This window comes from Simochromis diagramma, unplaced genomic scaffold (genome assembly GCF_900408965.1).
Source record: "Simochromis diagramma unplaced genomic scaffold, fSimDia1.1 OVJJ01000320.1, whole genome shotgun sequence".
In the NCBI taxonomy this organism is placed as follows: Eukaryota; Metazoa; Chordata; class Actinopteri; order Cichliformes; family Cichlidae; genus Simochromis; species Simochromis diagramma.
Window position 1 is genome coordinate 5,988,105 of NW_024386773.1, and position 21,154 is coordinate 6,009,258.

Here is a 21,154-nt window from a genome sequence, read left to right on the forward strand (position 1 = left end):
ATTCAAAATTTAGAGATGCCAATTCAAATTTTTACTCGTATCTGCCTGGCAGAAACAATCTTCTTTATAAGGAAATAGGAGCCTTTGGTGGAGTGTTTTTATGCAGTGGTTTTGTTAGTCTAACCACCTAGACATCAGATCTGGGCTGTATGTAACAAACGAACTTGACACCCCTACACTGGAGGGCGTTTGAGCGGGCTGTGTGCCTGTGAGATGAGTTCAGGGCAAAATTTACCCACTACGAAAGGAAACTTCGCGAGATTTCTGTGATGGCTAACGATAACTAGCCTGCTGTGTCAAACCACAGTGACACCGGTCGTGGTGATCCACCTTACAGATGCAGACGCTTGTTTTGATACTCCAAGTCATAGAGGGGAAATCACAAAGCTAACCGAGGACAGAAAGGTGCTGTCTGTCGACTTGAAGCACTCCCACCTGGCCCTTGGACTGTCCGCGACTCTCGTCCTTTAATCGCTCAGGTCAGTCGGCATTACGTTCAGCATCCTGCCAGCAGTCTGGGTTAGCTAGCTAGGCTAGCCGCAGTCACCACGGGAGGTCCACGAGTTTCCGTCTGATCTGAGCAATATGCTGAGTATGCACCGGTGCCTTTAGCAAAATAAGTATGAAAAAGAGTCAATAAACTTGCTGCAAGCGTGTAAATTTATAATGCCACCCTGACATGAGTGTTCCATAGCCGTTCGCTGCGCTAACGTTGCAGATAGTCCAGCTAATGCACACGCTAACTGATGGGGACTGAGCTAACAGCAAGTGTGCTAGGTTTCAAGAAGCAGGTTGTTTGGTGCCCTCCGAGCTTTGTCAGCAGCTCAAGTGACAGTCACAAGAAGTAGTTTAGAAACGTAGACGAGGTTAATGACCGGCAGCGTCAACCGCTGGCGAGCTAACTCCTGTCAGTGTCAGTAATGTCTCAATAAATATTGCGTTATTGATTTAATCTTTCTTCATCGTCTTCTTTGCTCTGGGTCCTGTCATCAGCAACACATGGGCCTTCTCTGTTACTACAGAAATTTAGATGTGCCCTGTTGTCCCAGTTACGAGTCTTAATTTGCCTTTAATCTCAGAATATTATGGGGAGCATAATTAAGCTGATTACTCACATCCACCTATGATTGTAACTGGGTGGCTCTTTGCAGGAGTGTCTTTTCAAGCTCAATACAGAGAGTCATGTTCCGGATGACGTCGTCATGTGGATGTCTTGTCAGTGTGCATTTTCTATATATATCTGTATAAGACCCCAAGATACTTAAACTCCTTCACTGGGGGCAGCAGTTCATCCCTGATCTGGAGTGGGAACTCCACTCTTTCCTGGTTGAGAACAAGCTCCAGCTGAAAGAATGAGATAGATACAAGTGGTGGGAATGAGATTTCTCCAAAGGGTGGCTGGGTGAGAATTTTGGTCATTTGGGAGGGACTGAAAGAAGAGCCATTACTCTTACACATCGAAAGGAGGAAGCTAAGGTGTTCTGGGCATGTCCTACTGGGATAACACCTTGGTGTTCAGGCCCAGTAAAGCCTAGCAATGTCTTGTTGTGTGAGACTGAGGTCTAGGTTTCTTTGCTTAGGCTGCAGCCTCTATGACCTAACTCCTAACAAGTGGTGATGGATGGATGGGCTTATACATTAGAGTAGGGGAGGAACAACTTTCCAAATCCATGCTTTAGGTCGTTCCTAGGGTTTTTTTTTTTGTTTGTTTTTTTAAAAGCTCAGACAGATTATCATAGTTATGGGCTCATCTATCTGCTCCTGCAAAGACTCAAGGAAACTTACAACTATGGCATCTATTACATATACGCTTATATAAGTTTTTTTTTCCATGTAAAAGCACTGCTTGTACTGTACAGCAAAAAATATAAACCTTAAGGAGTCTAAACAAAGCCACATTTAAAAGTGTGTTTTTTCGCCAAACCAACAACTCGCAGGCAGTTTAAATTCAGTGGGCGCAGAGATGCCTGACAGGCTGTTGAGGCATCTCTGCTGTTCTTAGTTAATTTTTATAACATCCTGAATATTTGCAAAAAGGAAAATTTTCTTTGTCTAGCACTGACAGAAGTGTTAAATAGTCTGTATGTACTAGGAAAATGTTGAATCCATAATTGTGCACCTTTTTCCTTCACATGTGATGTAACAGCGTGCAGTTAACTTCCCTGTAAGTCCAGTCTGGTTATGTTAGTGCTGCTGCTGCTGCTCCACCACGTCCGTTGCCTAAAACCTGCAGTCTTGCTGTGAACTTGTGCTATCAGCATTAGCATTCAGGGCCTGCATCACAGAGACTTAGTCAGAGTTTCGTCTCTATTGATCTGCTAATGGCTCTTTTCTCCATATTGAAACTGTCAGTTAATGTTGATTGTACATCGATATAATTGATCAGCTGATTAACCCAAACATCTGCTGTCACATTTTAAACTTTACCCCGGTATTTTTAAAACAATAATACATGAGCCTATTTGGCTTTGTGGTAATTAATCTAGGTTTATAAAACACGAATAACAGAAATGGGTGAAGTGTAAAAGAGCTTTTTGTCATCGTGCTACTCATCTGATAGAGACAGGATCATGGGGGGAGGGGGGCGCGCAAACCCTCCTTTATTATACTGATGCATTTCCACTTTACTTGTTGCCTTAGCACTGGTTAAACATGGCATCAGACTTGCATTCTTTAACCAGTCTTGAGCATGTCTATGTGGGTGTTACAGGAGCTGCAGATATCTGCATTGCACTTTCACTTTCAAGAGTATTGCATCCACATTTCCATAGTGCAACAGGGCTATAGAGGTATTTGGGAGGTTGGTTGTTTAGGCTTTTGACAGCTCACTTTGCAGGAGCCTTTGTCTGACTTTATGCTAAAACTAGGGCATAGTAAGTGTTTAATTTACCTAAAATAGGTAAATGTTCACTAAAATTATTCAAGCAGGGAAAAAAAATCTATGCCATCAATAACAGTTGCAGTTGGTCATGCAGTATTCCCATGTGGCTCTTGGTATTAGTGAAGTGAATTCGTTTTTTTTTTATTTTAGTTTAAAAAAAAAAAGTGTATGTTATTTTTTTAATTTTAGCTGTTTTCAAGTTTTAGCTTTTCCAATTGAAGGATTTGTTAGAGAAAGTTCTTAAGCACCAGATTTAACATTGATGTATAAAAAGTAGCCTAGAAGAATAATTATAAAATAATTATGAAATAATAATAATTTTTAGTTGTAGCCTCTGAAATTGGTTTTTGGGATTTTAGGAGCTGCATTCTTTTTTTTCTTTTTGCTGAGATATTTCCACAGGGCAGTTTTATGGTGTTGGGTTTTTCTTCTTAGGCATCATCCGGCCTCACTGTGGATCTTTAGCCCCTCGGGCAGGGCAGTGGCAGTGGCAGAGGTAAAGCCATCAGGGACCAGACCAGCAGGAAGCAGGACTTCATGAGCGCCACGGGGCAGCAGCAAGGGGGGGGTCTGCGTACTCGCCGAGGCCTTAGCCGGGACAAAGACCCCGGGCACGGCATGGGCATGGAGGCAACCTGCTGGCTGTCCCCTGGAGTCCTGCGCAGGCTGATTGAGTTGCCCTCACCCCCCCTGTCTCGACACCAACTCAAGAGACTGGAGGAGCACAGGTAATGCAGGTTTCTGCTGTGTATGCTGAACTCAGGAAAACAAAGTGTTAGTAAGTGGAGTGAAAAGACAGTGAAATGTGGGAAATCTATTTGATGTCAAATGTGTACTGTTGCATTACTGGATGCTTGTATTAAAAACAAGCAAAGATTTCAAATAAGGAGGTGAGCGTTTCTACAGTAATCCCTGTGAGCTAAAAGCACATGCTCAGTTTTTTGTTCTACTCTTGGCTGTGTATGATTTCAAAGAGAGGGTGTAGTCATAATATGATCATCTCATGCACACAGGTGCAGTGTTCAAATCTTTTTGTGAGGGGCACCCAGTCAGAAGAGGGCTGACACTGAGTCACGAGATGCTCCTCTACACCAAATATTAAAAAAGTGTGGCAGCGTTTTTTAACTTCACATTTATTTAATGGGTTTATTTGATTAAAATAAAATGAAAGTTCAAGGAAATCCAAATTTCTTCTTTTTCAAATCGTAATAAAACTGTCATTTTTCCAAAGTCCAGGAATAATTGTGTTAAATAATCATCTCATTTATCTCAGACAGGATCATTTTTGGCCCTATAATAGGTTGCCTTTTAACAGTCTGAAGAGAATGGAGCTGAGTCCTCAGCCCTTGTCTACAATATCAGTTTCCAGTTCATATTTATAGCTAGCATAGTGACTCAAATTGTAATAATAATTTTCTGTAGAGACTTTGTGGTCTCCACAGCATGAAACACGACTTGCCTGCACCAAGTGTTCTCACTGACTTGTTTCAACGTGAAAAAAAAAAAAAAATTAAATGATTCCCACAGCCACTCAGACACAATACCTCCTAAATTAAACCCGATTTCTCCAGGAAAATTTGTGACTTAAGCTTATATTTGTCAAGATTTGTGCTAGCGCTCTCTATTATTGAAATATGTTATTCAAAAATAGTGTTACATTAATGGATAACAGATGTACGTAGTTATTATGATTGGTTTAGGAAAAAAACTGCTGGTATGTCAGGATTGACGAGCTATGTTACTGTTAACAGATCAGGCCTGTAGCAGCTTGTGCTGAGTTTTTTTTTCCCTTCCCTTCTTCGTGTTTCCCTCTCAGACTCACCGGTCGGGTTGAGTCACACCTCGAGTTGAGTCAAAAAGCTTATCATCACTTTCAGTTTAATTTAAGGTCAAATAATGCATCAGAAGTGAAAAGATATTCTTCCCAATTAAAACGGAAGTCATTTCAAAATTTAAAAAAAAGTTCAACAAAAGTACTTGTTTGAATTTAAGAACTTAATCCAAATAAGTTAACAACATTGTTTGAGTTTAACCACAGAGTTCTGGTGAACTGTTATTTTGAAGCCATTAGTCTTGTCTGAGACTAATGAGCTAGCAAAACCGGCATCTTCATTATCATCTTTAGTGTTTCCATCAGGATGTTACAAGCTCGATGGGGTGAAATTGATCCCCTCTTGGGCCTAAGCAGCTGGGATTTTATTTATTTTTAAGATGTTAAATTAGGCTGTTAAGATAAATTGGCTAATGATACTGTTAACGGGATTTACACATATAATAGCAGTCTTAAAGAAGCACTCACAGTGTGTTATCTAAAATGTGTAGGAGGTGAAACGGTGCTGGAATTTCTTGCAGTGACGTGATTAAGAACATTAAAAATCCATCCAAATGGAGTTTAAGGTAATGTTTCTATTGTCTGTGAAGGTTCTCAGTCATCCAGGCCATTGTAGTCAAAGGAGCTTACAAAGAAAAGTGTCTGGACTTCTTTAAGTTGCTTGAAGACGTTTCACCTCTCATCCGAGAAGCTTCTTCAGTTCTGTTTCTATTATTAAATCTGAAAACAGCTTAAACATTTTAACATTTAAAGGACTGGCCACTAGCCACCTCTGAATTCAGAGGACTTATGGTTATTGGTTTAAAGTTTTTAATGATGCTATTTGATGTCTATGGTATTTACCTATGAAGGGTTTTTGTTATGTTTGTCTGAAAGGTACTATAGAAATGAAATTGTACTTTTAAGTCTTTTTAGAATGTATTTAGTTATAATTTAGAGCACAAGCTGAGAAAAGTAGGTGAACCCTTCAGTTTATAACTCACAGAACCTCCTTTAGCAGCACCAAACTTGAAGTATTCCCACAAGCTGCTAATGAGACTTAAACAAGCACGAGGAGGACTTACGGACAAGTCCTCACTGGAAAACTGTTTCAGTTCATATTTTTGTATCCTCTGTTTTGTGTCTGTAACTGTGAGTGAGATGAAGATCACAAGACATTTTAAGTAATTAAAACAGAAATCTTTGCAAGAAAAAGTTTGTGAACCTTTGAGAGGAACAAATCTTCCAACTTTTAACCGTCCGAGACTAATGTAAAATTGTAACAAATATTCATGTATTTGACGAAACACCTATGTACTAAAGCAAAATGTTTTAGATCAACCATAAGCCATATAATGTAGCGTCCCATTTGTCTGGATGAGATTTTTGTGTTTTGTTCTCGTGCTGATTGGAGCATTAACCTTCATTGAGTACTTTGATGATAACTCTTCATTGCAGCTCACAAACTCAAGAAACTCTAGCTGTAACTCTGTTTCTACAGCTTGGTGAGATATATTTAAACACAGTTAATAATTGTCAAGCCCTCGTAAAAGTCGGTAAACATTCATATCTGTCGCTCCTCTGTGTCTCAACTGCTGCCACCTGTTGCCCATCCCTGCAGGTACAGCAGTGCTGGACGCTCCCTGCTGGAGCCTCTAATGCAGCGCTACTGGGAATGGCTGGTAGGACGTGTCCCTTCCTGGATTGCACCCAATCTCATCACCATCATTGGCCTGGCCACCAACGTCTTCACCACCCTCGTGCTCGTCTACTACTGCCCAACTGCCACTGAGCAGGTTAGCCGATAATCTTAAAGAGGATGAGGTCCATAGCTACAGCGCTACTGTTATTGTTATTTTCTGTCAGTGTTTTATATTAAAACATAACCAGATATGAAAGTGGTAAGATTAGGTCATAGGAGCTGCTGGAAGGCTTTTAATGTGAAACATCAGAAGAGCTCGGAGAAAGAAAAGTGTAATAAGAAAATCATCAGTTAACTCATGATTGAAAGCAGTGTTGGTAAAGATGCTTTTAGATTGGTATATAAAAGAAAAACATTGGCACTGTGGTGTTGTCTGTGTGTTTCTGCACATTTAAGCCTCAGTGTTGCTTTTTTGGAGGCAGAAATGATGTTAATTGAACACAGGTTGGAGAGAACTTTCAAGAAAACAAAAGAAAAATAGTATAAATGTGCTTATTAATTCTATAAAGTTGGACATTTTAACATGGGAATCTATGGGGTTGATGAAGTTTGAGGGTCAGCCTCAAGTGGCCATTAGAGGGACTGCAGTCTTTTTTGTTCTTGGTGTTAACTTCGCTGTTCAGATGCTGAGGTTGCTGCTTGGTTACAATTTCATGTTTTTTGTGGAAGTTATAAATGGTTATCAATATCCTTATTAAACAGGCTAATAAGTATTAAATGCATGTTTTGAATAAAGTCACTTTGAGCTGACTTGTTGACAAAGAGTCAGGATGAATGAATCAAATCATAAAGACATGTCACTTGCTCTGGCTTATATCCATGTAGACAGCTTTGTAATGATCTTTTAGTCTTTGTAATGCTAACCCATCGGACTGTAACTCTATTTAATTTCCACTGAAAACATCCTGGTTGGTCTGGAGAGTCCACATACCTGAATATCAGTGATTTTCCTTTGGAACTACCTTCAACCTCCAACAAAAACTGGTGACTTTCATATGTGAGCTCTTAGGACTCAAATATATGAGAGCTTCTGTAATTACTTCAGCTACCGTATATATTGTTTTTTTTTTTTTTTTTTTAAATCTGGTGATATTTATTTGGGTGACAGAGGGGAGTAAAAAGGCAACTGACGTTCTTGCAGCCAGCACTGACATGTTGCTGCTGCTTCTGTCATCTGTGGGCGTTTCAGCTACATTGAAATATCAAATCTCACAATGAGGGGGGGGAAAAGTGAGAGTATTTCTGTCTGCTGTTACATTAGAAACTGCACAGGTGCTTTTGTTTCTCCAGTTTCCTTAAAGTTTAATAAATTATTCTGATTCTGATTTGAGTGTGTTTGTCTGTAAAGACTTGAATGAGAGCGACAAGTGAGGCATTTTACACACATGTAATAATAGACTGAGCTGGATGAGTTACTACAACTACAAACCTAAAGGCAAAAAATTTTAATGACTGTTCAGATGATCTCCGTTCATTTCCACTCACTTAATTAATCTACATCATTCATTCATCATTGTATGTGAACAAGGCCTCACACTGAAGCCTTTACTTCATAGTAGGAACTAAACTCCCCACCCAGTTCCTCTTTCACCAGCACCACAGTACTCATTATGAAAGGTGTTAGCACAACCCTAACAATTGCAGTCTCTGTGTTTATGTATGTTAATGAGGTGAAAGAAACCATCATGTTCATGCTGCCCAATCCTCCACCAGCCACGGCATGTAAAATTTGCCTTAGACTGCACCTGTTCGTGAGCATCACCATAGAGTGACCTCTTCTTCATGTGATTATTTGTGTTTTTTGCTCCAGGCTCCTCTCTGGGCATACCTGTTGTGTGCGGTGGGTCTGTTTATCTACCAGTCGTTGGACGCCATCGACGGGAAGCAGGCCAGACGCACTAACAGCAGCTCTCCGCTGGGTGAGCTGTTTGACCACGGCTGTGACTCCCTCTCCACCGGTCAGTTTACATCCTGTTTGATTCTGTGTTTCAGAAAATCTGAAGCTCGGTGAACAATCTGTGTGTTTTTTCTCTGCAGTGTTTGTGGTGTTGGGAACCAGTATAGCAGCGCAGCTGGGCACCAACCCAGACTGGATGTTCTTCTGCTGCTTCGCCGGGATGTTTATGTTCTACTGTGCACACTGGCAAACATATGTGTCAGGAACGCTGCGCTTTGGGATGTGAGTCAATAAAAACTGCGTATTTTCCTTTTCTTCTTTAAGAGAACAGTTTGCAGCCATTTTTCTTATCTGTCAACACACGTAGTCGTCTTAAGACCAGTCTGTTTCATTTCTGATTTCACAGCAGTTCTTACTGATGCTTCACTGTGCTGAGTTTGTTAAAGAATTTATTAATATCTCATCACCGCACACCATTAGTACCTGTTGCTTTGAAGACCTTTGTCTCTATCTGTGGTGGAAAGTAAGACAATGACAGATTTCTTCTGATCTCCACAGTGAGCAGTTGTGCGTGGGTTGTGTCTCAGTAAGCTAACATTTTATTTGTACGCCTCAGCTGTAAAAGGCTGATGGGGTATTGTTGTCCACCCATCGTGCGGGTGGGTGGCGTGGACACCTAAATTTGTGAATGTAATAACTCGAGAACAAGGCGATGCTGGAGCTTCAAATTGATATCGTAGGTGCACCTACTAAAAATCTTGGATGAGTTTAAATTTCAGTGACCTCGACCTTAAGGTCAAGTTTTCTGAAAATCCTGCGAGTACGATAACTTGAGAACAAGGTGATGAAGGATTTTGAAATTGATACCATCGGTTTATCTACAGGGAGGCTAAGTACTGTTTATTTATGGGGGGGTTTAAATATGCAACCACTTTGCAATATGCAATCACAGCCTCACTGCTGTTCATGAAATACATTTTTGGTCTATTGATTCTTACTTCTGGGTGCAAATGTTCCTTTTCTGTTTTTTTTTTTTTGTTTTGTTTTTTTCATTTTACATTTTTTGTCAGTCTCATTTCTTCTGTCATGTCTCTCTACATAGACTCGCTCTATGTAGGATTTAAAAGATTAATAAATGTCCACATCTGGAGGCTGGAGTAGTTCAAAGTTCAGACGATTACCTCAAACCATTTGTGCTGTTTTAATGGTGTTTCTAATTATTTAAAAAAAAAAAAAAAATACTCTGCTAGGTTTAGGCACTACTTCCTGACAGGACAACTCATGGCCATGAACTTGATTTACTTGAGTTTCTGTAACTATTCCATGTTTTGCCATGAAGCCAGGCCAATTTTACAGTTATTCAAAATTTTAAACTGAAAGCAATAAAGGCTGCTGAAGTTAGCACAGCTAACATTAGCCCCACTTTGTGTATTCTGGCATTTTATATGCGTAATATTACGCATGACACAAATGGCCGCACAATTCATAGGATTTCATTATCAAAGGATGTTGTTAAGTCTCAAATGGTACTTAAACACACACAACAGCTGTAGAGACTGTTTAATTCAATCTGTTAGGTTGCAGATGTTTTTCTGGCTGTTAAACTAGTCAGCTAGTCTGAGTTTTTTATTATTAGTAGTAAATTGCTCAGTTTGTCAGCCAATAATCTCTGATTTTTATTACAAATGAGGGTGACATAAAATTTTTATGGTGACTGACTTAAGAATTGAAAACCCTGAAAAGTTCTAGTTGTTTACTTGACCTTTATGTGCGCTCTCACTTTTATTGAACTCTTTCTGTATAAATATAAACACTGATTTTTCTTTGAACACAAATATTAGATTGATGTGATTGATTTTTTAAAGCCAGCATCTTCATATTAGGCAGAATGGACTATTAGTATAGAAAGAATGTCGTCATTTTGAATCACCTCCTGACTTTACCTACTGAAACCTGTGAGAATCAGAATCAGAATACTTTATTGATCCCTGGGGGAAATTATTTTTTTTGTTACCCAAAAAAAAAAAAAAAAGTTTGTTAAAGAATTTATTAATATCTCATCACCACACACCATTAGTACCTGTTGCTTTGAAGACCTTTGTCTCTATCTGTGGTGGAAGGTAGTCATAAACAGGTTTTTCAGGAATTCAGTCCAAAGCTTTGAAAAAGTTAATAAAAGGTGCAGCGAGTTAATTAGACCTGAGGTTTAGTCTTGTCATTAGATCACAGCATTTATGTGTTCAGGTGACCCGCAGTAAATGTGGATGTGTTCTGTGTGTAGATTTGATATAACAGAGGTGCAGCTCTGTCTAGCAGGATTACAGATGCTCACAGCCACTGTGGGTCCCTGCCTGTGGAACGTGATGGTAAACTTTCTGGCTGCTGCCTGCATGGCTCACTGTTGTCCGCTTCCACAGTCAACTCTGACCTGCATGGAGTCACATGGTCAGATCGGCTCGTACTCATTTCTGCTTGAAGGTGCGGTCAGTAAAATATGGCTCTGAGTAGCATCAGCTGAAGCAATTGGGCAGCTAGCTTTCATCTGTTAAATATAACATTTATAAGATTTTAGTTTCAAACTTTTGTTAAAAAGGACTTTATGCATTTACATTTTTATAAACTAAATATTTTGATTAGAGGCCATAACAGAGCCTCCACCTGGTTTTACAGAGTGGCTGTACACGCTCTCTGTTGTACCTCTCTCTTCATGTCAACCGTAACATATGGGCAATGAACCAAAACTTTAAAACTTGGACTTATCACTCTAAGACCCGTTCCCACTGATTTTCAGCCAATGACGTGTGTAATTAGGTATATGTCAGTCTAAGAATGGCTTGACAGCCACCTTTCCACTGAGACTATTTTTAATGAAGCAGTATAAGAGTGTATTAACTGAAGGGGCCAGATGCATCTCTCTTTAATGGGGTTTTTTCGCCTCTTAAGAATATGACTTTCAGATCCTGTCTGTCTGCTCTACACAGGTTTTTTTTTTTTTTTTTTTTTTTTTTTTTTTTTTTTTTTAGTCCTCCCACGTCGTCTTTTGTACTCCAGTTTAGTTTCCTCAAAATCTTTAAAGACACACTGCACACCAAGCTGACAGATGCCAATTTATTCAGCTAACAGCTCTTTGGGTATAAACATAACATGCTTTTTGCAACAGGCTGCTAATCACAAAGTCTCTGTTATGTGTAGACAAAACATTGGTTTAGCTCTTGAGTTGGGTGCCTTTATCCTGTAATGATTCATAGGTCAGTCTTTAGTAGCTTAAAAAAACAAATAAAAGAAAGTCCTGGAAATGGTCAGGTGGAAGGACTTGACTGAAAATGAATGGAAAAAGCAGCCAATGTCAAGAGGAAAAACTTTGAAAGACCCTCAGAAAACTTGTAGAATTACTGCTCAACATCGCTTACAAAAAAATTTAATCTGGCTTCTTGGAAGCAAAGCATGAACGAATGAGCGGTGGCTTCAGACTTTCGAACAGTGCTCTATATCCCAAGACAGACTGTCAGCTTTGGAGCCAATAATAAGTGAAAACATGTTATCAGATGGTTTTAATAATCAAAATATAAGACAAACTTCGGCTGTCACCATGATCACAGCAAGAAGCAGATAAGGTGGAAACGAGCAGCAGAGGAACTGCAGCCTTGCTCGGGTATTGTCTACATGCATCAACCCTGATGTCCTAGTGACGTTTACTAGACCCATGTCACAGTTTGCCCTGCAGTAAACTTGCTCAAGTCAAAGAGATCAGGGGAGTGACTCACTCTGCTGACAAAACTCGTCCTTTTGTTGACCGAGCCAGTGAAATATTACTGATCGCACCTTTTAACCTCCAAATCAAACGTGTCGAGCAGAAGAGCGGGCTCCGTGTCCGGCAGCTTGTTGTGGAGGAATGCTGCAGGATGACTGTGTGCTGTTATACGTCACTAATCCTCACCGTAAACTCTCTGCTTTCTCCTCCCACTCAGCATTGATGTGACTGAGGTGCAAATCTTCATTATAATCGTGTATTTGCTGGCCGCCGTGGGAGGATCTGCTTTTTGGCAGTCACTGGTAATTCTGATTGATCTTAATCTGAAGAATTTGGAACCAATGACAGTGAGACTGTAATGTCATGACGTTTAACTTGATCATTTTAAAGTAATGCTGCTCTAACAGTCATGTTTGAACTGTTTTACTGTGATTGTTATAAGTGCCTTTTAGTAGTCTCTAACATTAGTCATGGTTGTTTAAATGAGGGTGGTGTAGTGAATGTGCTCTCAAAGTACAAAAATGCAAATTTTCTGTCTGATCAGGATTTGTTTTGATGACTTTGTGTTGCATAAAAACATCTAAGATTTCCATGTCAATGTCTCGAATTCCAGATTCCGATCCTAAATATCCAGATGAAAATGATTCCTGCCATCTGCACCTTGTTAGGAGCCATCTTCTCCTGCACCAATTATTTCAGAGTTATTTTCACAGGAGGTGTGGGCAAAAACGGATCCACGATAGCAGTAAGCCCTCAGTGTCCTGTCCTGGTTTGTAATGCCTCTTTTTGACTGATGCGCTGCACAGCTCTGCCCTGGTGCCTTATGAGAACCGCCCAGTGTTTTGACCAGCTTGACAGCCTATTTTTACATAGCAGATGATGGGGTAATTTACACACGGGGGGAACTTGATCTGCAGGCTGTGTCTTATGTAGCAGAGTACGTACAGCTGAAACCTATGTTAATGGATATCTGTAGAAAAAGAGCAGAATAAAGTTTCATTTCCGTTCAGAATAAAAGCATTGTTAGGCTAGCTTTAGTTTGTGTTACAGTTTTTTGTACCTGAGCAGCTCCTCTGTCGGTTTCCACTGATATTAATTGTCTTTTTCTCCTCCCTTGTCTTGCAGGGAACCAGTGTCCTCTCTCCAGTCTTACATATTGGTTCAGTCATAATTTTGGCGATGATGATATACAAAAAGTCTGCTGTCCAGCTCTTTGAAAATCATCCATGTCTTTATATCCTGGCATTTGGCTTTGTCTCGGCCAAAATCACCAATAAATTAGTTGTAAGTCAAACATACTTTTTTTTTCTCTCTTTATAATCATCATTAGTTTATATTTACTGAATTATGGTTGCGCTTTGTGTTTTTCACGGTTGTTATTCCTGATATCCTGCATAAAGATAGTCTGGAGAGGATGAACGATGCTCAGTGTTCAAGAAGGGTTTTAACATTTTTGCAAGTTTTACTTGTGAGCATCAAAGGTGTGATTAGCCTAGCTTAGCATAAAGACTGAAAGTAGGATAAAACTGTTTGAATAGTTCCATCAACAAACCAAAAAAAGCTTATATTTTTCACTTTGTAAACCTCATGCATGAGGTAGCTAACGTGCATATTTAATCGTTTCAGCTTTACTTCAGCTTATCAATGAAATAATAATTATTGGCAAAGGATTCCTGAAAAAGCATAGACGCTGACAAACTTAGCTATTTTTCCTAAGCCAGCTGAGAGACATGATCTCTCCAGGCTATCCTGGCTCTGCCCTGGCGTCTCTTCTCTGTTCAACATGTCGAAACGCCACACCTAACTCCTTTTGGTGTTGAGGATTAGTGGCTCTACTCTGAGCCTTTCCCAAATAACCAAACTCCCTTATCTCTGAGGGCCCAGACAATGAGGAAGCTCATTTCCACCACTTGTTTTAGTGTGTAATTCTTTCCGTCACTACCCACAGCTCATAGCCGTACGTAAGGACAAAGACTGCCAACCAGTAAAACTGCTTCCAGGTTTTTGGTACAGCATCCAAAACACTGCAGACACTGCAGGAGGATAAAAACAGGATTGTTTGTTTCTCTAATTTACACTGTTGGCTTTTCAGCCGCTTTCCATCAACAATCACGACACACGGTTGAAACTTAACATTAAAACTCAACATTTGACTCTCAGTTTAATTTATTGGTTGCTGACATTGTTGCCAACAGCAGCAAAAGGGACTCCGATCCAGGCAGGAGGCTTTGGCGTGAACTTTGCATGTTGTCTCCTCGTTCTCACCCAGGTTTTCTACTGGACCTTAAGTTTCTGCTGGCATTAAAAAAACATGTTTGTTAGTGCTCATCATAACAAAAAGTTATAAATACAGGTTTCAAAATAGCATTAAGATTCACAAATGCCACAAATAATTATTCTAAAACCTGTTATTGTAAAAAATAAATAAATCTTTGGGGGGGGGATTCAAGAGTCTAAACATCCCCAGGAAGAGACTTCTGAACTGCTCATGTTTAAAACTGTCTTCCTTTCCTGCTCAAAGTGGAGAGATGCTGGATGAGAGGCATCTCTGAAGATGTTCACAGACTAAACTTTATAAAATTAGGACAGAGATGGGGTGGGAAAACTCCCCAATAATTTAAGATGCATGCAAGATTCATTAGGCGAGCCACCACATCAAACTGTAGCAGAGGAAGTTTGATGCAATTTATGTAGAAAACTGAAACTTCAAACAACTCCAGTGCCTTGCAGAGATGACTGTTTAATTGAAACTCTGTGTGTGTGTTTGTGTGTGATCTTTGTGTACAGGTAGCACATATGACAAAAAGTGAGATGCATCTCCACGATTTAGCCTTCCTGGGACCAGGACTACTGTTCCTGGATCAGTATTTCAATAGTTTTATTGATGAGTACCTGGTGCTCTGGATTGCACTGGTAAGTACGCACGATGCCAAGTTTGGATAAATGTGGTCATGACATTTTTACTTTGAAAAGCTGGAAAATCACAGAGGTAACTAATAATATGAGTGATGGATGTGTTCCATTTAGCTGGGTCATGTCCAGAATTCAGTGTTTATATCTTTGTGTTTTTCCTACTCTGATAGTCACAGTGTCACCTTCAGTCAGTTATTGTTGCTGTTTAATCCATAATCGTTACACCTTCTCACTGATGGTGTCTGTGCTGTATGGAAGCCCATTGTTGCCTGTAAAGGTACGAAGCAATAAGTGAAATTGGTGTTCAGTGCGAAAACCCTGCTTCAGTCTGCACCACCAGGCAGTGTCAAGACTGTTATAAATGAACAATGATGTTATTTCTAAATTAGCCCAAACATTTATGCTTGTTAACAAGGACAAACCACATCACTTAATGAATTGCTGGCATACTTCAAATACCTAGAAATCATCCCTAGAAACAAAACGTAAGTCCGTAAAATTAAATATATATAAATTTACAGTTTAAAATAAACCAATTTTGTCCTTCAAGACAAAAAAAAACAAGTAGAAACAGATTTGTATCCGATGGACCCAAGCACATATTTTTTTATATATTTATAATTTTGGTTGCATTTGTTATTGCAGCTCTGTTTAAAAAATAAATAAATAAATAAATAAATTTTAAAAATGTGGTAATAGTGGGCTAATAAGGTGAAAACAAGAAGGTCATAACACATAAATGCTAAGTTATTACTAATTAAATGCTTGAGTAAAAGCCAACTAATCGTCTTGTATCAAGTGGTTTTAGCTGAGCAATGTTACACTGAAGTTTATGTGGGTTTTTTTTGTTTGTTTTTTTTGTAATAAGGTATCAGAAACTGGGGGGATAATGTGGAAATCATGCATGATTTTGAGGAAACCAGTTAGTAATCAGTATCGTCTTTAAAATCTTTTAGAATAAAATGGAAACATCTGTCCATTTAATTTTCTTGTATGCTGGCTTTAAAGTGGTATTAATTCATAATAATGACAAAGTACTGATTGGTGTTTCAACATATTGGGAGACTATTACTGTGTTATAATGCTGGAATTAGTCCTGCCATATGTCCCCAGCATTCGTCACAACACACAGTATGCATGGCCAATATACCAGTATCAGTATTATACCACTGTTACCTGTTGGTTTTGCTTCATAGCCATACATTTGCTGTGTAATATTACTCAGCTAAACCCAGTGCTGATACAAGATATTACTTGATTATTTACATATTATGTGGTAAATAAGTTTTAATAAGTTGCAGGTTCTGAATTATCTTCTTGTTTTCTCCTTATGACAGCACTGCTGCTGAGCTATCATAAAAAGTGCTACCATGATTTACCAAAGGGTCGTACGGGCGCATGCTGGAATATCTTAAACGTGTCTTAATTGGCCAGCCCATATATCAGTATCTAGTTTTCATTTTCTTGGCATCAGTGGGTTTCCGCAGTGTGTTAAGCTCCTGTTTTTCTGCTTTTAAAGAGTGACCTTGTTTCTTTCTCTCCCGCAGATCCTTTCCTTGTTTGACTTGGTGCGTTACTGTGTCAGTGTTTGCAACCAGATTGCCTGCCATCTTCACATTTTTGTTTTCAAAATCAAGCCTTGTTCAGTCCTCGGCTCAGCTCCTCACTGAGGACACGCCGGCCATTACTGACTCTGCACCCTTCCTGTTAGCTGCACTCACCTTTTCTTCCCTCTGTTTTCCACGTAGAGACGCGAGGGGGGGTGACGTGGTGTAAACTTTGTGCTTCTGCCAACTGAATGTCAGGACAAATAATATATATTAAGATACTGGAATATTACTGTCATTGTCTGTTTTTCACCAGTGCAGAATTACATTTATACCAGTTTCATTTTCTGCTCCAGTACTAAGAAATCTTCTGACAAACTTACAGTTGCAAAGAGCAGATATTTCAGGAGAGTACAGGTGCTACTCAGTATGCTCAACGACAGAAACTTACAGCGTGTTTTAACTGTTCACGTGCAAGAAAATGTATAGGAACCGAATCGTTCTCTTTGCTTTTCATGATTATAATTTTTGTAACTTTACCTTTTTGCTATTGTAAATACCAAACTGTTACAGTGTCTGTGCTTTCTTTTAAGTTAAAAATCCTATTTTGACACATTTATTTAACCTTCCTTCATGTGTATGATTTTTAAAGGCACTCCATCCCCTACACAAAAACAGTGCAGCTGTTTTACATCAGCAAAATGTGGTTTTGGAGGAAACCTGATGCCAGTGTTACTTCCTCTTTCTTTCTTTCTTTTCTGTTTAAAGCAAATCAGAACGTCCTTTTTGTACAAGCCTGCAAATTATTTCACTGCCACTTTCTTGGTTAAATTTGCACTTTGGATTTAGGTTCAGGTGAGATTTTGGTTTGTTTGTTAAGCTCTTTGCTAATATAGTCATCATGAAGTTGGTACTTTTGTTACGGGGTATAGGCTTTCTTTTATTTATATTGTAAACGTAAAAGGGGGCTGTGGACGAGGGCAAAAGGTCATTTAGTGTGCTGTAGTGAAAGGTCCGTCAGCTCCTTTTGACCTCATGTACGAATGAACTCAAATTTCTCATTTTTCAGTTGATGAGAGCAAAGATCAAAACATCTACAGGTGGAGTGAAGCAGTAGACTTATTTCATCCAACTCTGTTACTGATCTCTGCTTTATTTATTGGTGTTTTTTGTTTATTCGTTTTGTTTTTAAGTGTCAAATTCCACAATGATAAGAAAAATAATCCGCCTGCTTCTTTGTTTTTGTTTATTTTTCTGAAACATTTTATCCTGTGTACTTTTTGCAAAAAAGTCAGGTTGAAATTGTGCATTTGGGGGGAGTGGTATTGTTTTGAAAAGCAGATTAACATGCATTTTGCGCTCTATATTAGATGCATTCCCTGCAGCATGTCAAAATAAAACTGCACTCCATGTGTGTTCCAGTAGTGCAACGGTTTAGCTCATTTTTAATGATTTATCTGGCTTTGAGACATAGACTATGCTTGTTAGTAGGTCGGTTAAATTTCCCTTTCACTGTATTTGTCAAAGAACAGTTTTGAATAACAGAAAATGTGAAAATGAAACGTACACATGAAAAATGGTCCTTCGTGTGTTGCAGCTACTTTACTGAATCACTGCTGTGTGTTCAGTGTTACCATCCGCCTGCACAGTACATCACGTTTCCTCCAAAACACACGCCTGCCTCAGCAGAACAGGTGCGCATGTGAGTGTGCGGGAGGTGAGGTCACCTGATGATGTCACGGTTTTTAAGGTGGTGACTGAGTCAGATCAAACTTAATAAAAATGTGTTGATTTGAAATGTGGCTGCTGGTCGCTCTGCCTCCACATCGTCGTTGTCATCTGATGCTGTTACACCTCAAACAGAGTGTTTATCGCTGCTCCTGCTGGAGAGGACCTGTAGTGATGGCCTGCATTCACGTGGAGCTCATGTTTGTCCTTAACAGCAGGGGTTAGCTTCTTGCTTTTACATTTTGTGCCTGTTTTATTTACTTTCTGTTGAATACTCCCATCTGCAGATACTGTGCTTTGCCTCTGCGCCGTGTTTGAAATGACCCACAATGCCAAATGTTGACTGAATTGAGGCTCTCAGTGTACATTGTCCTCCGAGCTGCGTCATTGTCTCAGCTGGATGAGTTCTTGTGCAGGGCAGCGGTGGTGGTGTTATCTGGATGAAAAGAGACTGATGGCCATTGATTCATGTAAACAAAGCCTTCTACACACAAGTGTTAAAGGACCACTTCACCCAAAATCACACAAACCATTGTCCTCTAATGCCTTAAGATGAAATATTATGGCTCAGTGTATTGTTTTTATATCATGCAAATAAAGTCATTTTGAGTAAAGAGGTTTAATGAAAATAAAGGTTAAAAGAAAAACATTTGCGTGAGGGTAGAGTGCTTAAAGGTTTTGTGTATAATGTGATGGAAAATGGGAAAGTTGGAACACATATTTAAAGTCTTGACAGCTCATATAATGTATTTTTTAAGTTGTTATTCCCTTTTTGTCAGAAAATGTGAATATTATAACTAGACTAAATGGGAAATTAATGTAGAAGAAAAGCTTTAATATACTGAGACTAAAACTACAATAAATACTGAAAAGCAACACTGCTGGCAGAGGAAAGAATCGACTATAAAGGTGCTGAAAGAAGAAAATTTGCAATACTTTGAGAATGAAATTATATTCAGTGGATGTTTTCTAAAAAATACATTAAAAGTTTCTGCTGCGTAAAAAATGCTGGGCAATAAAAATAGTTTGGTATGGTAGAAAATAGGGAAAATAGCTATGAGTAGGTAAACCGCTTTAAGATATTTCTGGATTTAATCACTTCATAATGAAATGCCAATGTGTTTTTCAATGGTAAAGTAAAATTTAAAATATGGTAAAAACAAAAAAAATTAATTTTAAGTTTATTCATAATTGTAAAGAATAAAATCATTTTAACAATATCAGAATCTAGCTTCAGTTTTGGGGCAAAGTAAAACTAAGTTGATAAACAGAGAAAACCTTAATTTCTCTGATATTTCTGTTTTGCTTTGAAGGCATAAAGAAAAATTAAAATCTCAGAAAATTCTGAGGTGGTTTTGCGGTTTGGATGAAGTGCGTCTTGAAGAACACTGATGAGTCCATTTTTTGTTGATTTGTTTTTGACAGATTTTGTAGTTGTAAATTCTGCACGTTGTGCAATAAAGAACAGTACTGACTCAATGTCACATTTATTTTATTAGTAATATTCATTTTTATCCTTCTAAATTCTGCAGTTGGTGTCTGATCGTTGATGTAGGAGATGCTGAGCTAATACGCATGTGTAGTATTCTGCTGTATAGTTTTGTACTGTAACTAGAGACTCTGAGAGATTCAGCATCAACACATATATAGTTCCTGATGTGAGGTCACATCTCTCATTGTTACCAGTAAAGGTTTGCCTTAAATCCGTTTGTTTTCTATTGTTTTGTACAGAGACCAGCGTGTTGTCAATGTGTGCGTTGGTTATGTTGGTCAGACTGCCAAGCTCAGGTATCTCATCAGTGTGCACAACACTGTGTTCTCTTAAGATGGTAAACAAAGTCACCTGACAATCTCTCCTTCACCTGCCATTGCGAATAAATTTCATACTCCAGCCTGGAACCAGGTTTGTACTTGTGTTTTTTTTACTGTGAACATCAAAGTGATGGATTCACCTGCCTGCTTCTGTACCTTTCTGTGTTCCATGGAAAAGACTGGTGATGCACAGAGCGCCTTGAGTTTTAAACAGTGATGTAAGAACAAGATGATAAATGTCAAAGGAGTGCTTTAATATTTATTATCTCCATAATGCATGTTTACAGAATTACTCAATAAGTTAGGGACAGATCTGAAGAAATACGTAATGAAAGGTGAGGTTTTTAGAGGCCCAGCGTCAAAGGTACTGTCTTTGGAAAAGATCCAGGAATTTTTGGAAGAATTTACGAGCTTTACTATTGTGAGGTAGGATCTTTTGTGTCGTATCTTTGCAAATGCATATCAAAATGAAATGAGAAAAACTGGGAAATCTTGATGTTGACGGTCTTGATGTTCTCAAGAAAATATAACGAACTTATCTAGATCTTTCTATCCTCCTCATATATATGGGCGTGCACTATGGAAATTAAAAGAAATACCTGCTTGACCCCTAAAGTGACAATGTTCCTTTTGTATACATGTCAAACTCGAGGCCTGGGGGTTCCAGCTATCCTGGGTCTTCCCTGGGGCTTCCTTCTGGTGGAATATGCCCGAAGCAACTCATGCAGGAGACGCACAGGAAGCATCCTTACAAGACAGCCGAATTACCTCAAGTAGCTGGAATTAGAATTTTCTTCATAATTTTTTCTTTCATGTTTTTGTTTTAAATGTTTAAAGAAGTCATCATCATCTGCCAAAACAGTTACCTGGGGGAATTACTTCAGTTTCTCGGCTGCTTTGATCTGGAGCTACCTCAGCAGCCACTGGGTGAGAGCAGGGTGACCCTTGACATGTTGCCAGTCTATCAGGTCCAGCCAAAAGAGAGAACTCCTTACTCTCATGTCCACACCTATGGCTGATCTAGAATCTACAGTTAAGATTAAAAAAAAGTATGTGTTTGGACTGTGGTAGAACATGCAAACTACATAAAAGGGACTCATTGACCAGGAAGTC

At 39.0% G+C, this 21,154-nt stretch overlaps 1 protein-coding gene across 1 annotated transcript; it reads left to right on the forward strand.

The window, feature by feature from the left end:
- The first annotated feature begins 258 nt into the window (after positions 1-258).
- On the forward strand, positions 259-20,128 carry cept1b (choline/ethanolamine phosphotransferase 1b). Its single transcript, XM_040004911.1, has 10 exons — positions 259-479; positions 3,317-3,609; positions 6,313-6,487; positions 8,204-8,351; positions 8,431-8,572; positions 12,259-12,343; positions 12,655-12,786; positions 13,167-13,325; positions 14,829-14,954; positions 16,502-20,128. The coding sequence occupies exons 2-10, from the start codon at positions 3,419-3,421 to the stop codon at positions 16,622-16,624; spliced, it is 1,281 nt and encodes a 426-aa protein (XP_039860845.1). The 5' UTR covers positions 259-479; positions 3,317-3,418; the 3' UTR covers positions 16,625-20,128.
- Positions 20,129-21,154: the final 1,026 nt, after the last annotated feature.

Coding starts and splice junctions, on each gene's coding strand:
- cept1b (XM_040004911.1), top strand. CDS start 3,419: ATGAGCGCCACGGGGCAGCAGCAAGGGGGGGGTCTGCGTACTCGCCGA. Junction 8,352..8,430: donor CTGTGACTCCCTCTCCACCG/GTCAGTTTACAT, acceptor TTTTCTCTGCAG/TGTTTGTGGTGTTGGGAACC. Junction 12,787..13,166: donor AAAACGGATCCACGATAGCA/GTAAGCCCTCAG, acceptor CTTGTCTTGCAG/GGAACCAGTGTCCTCTCTCC.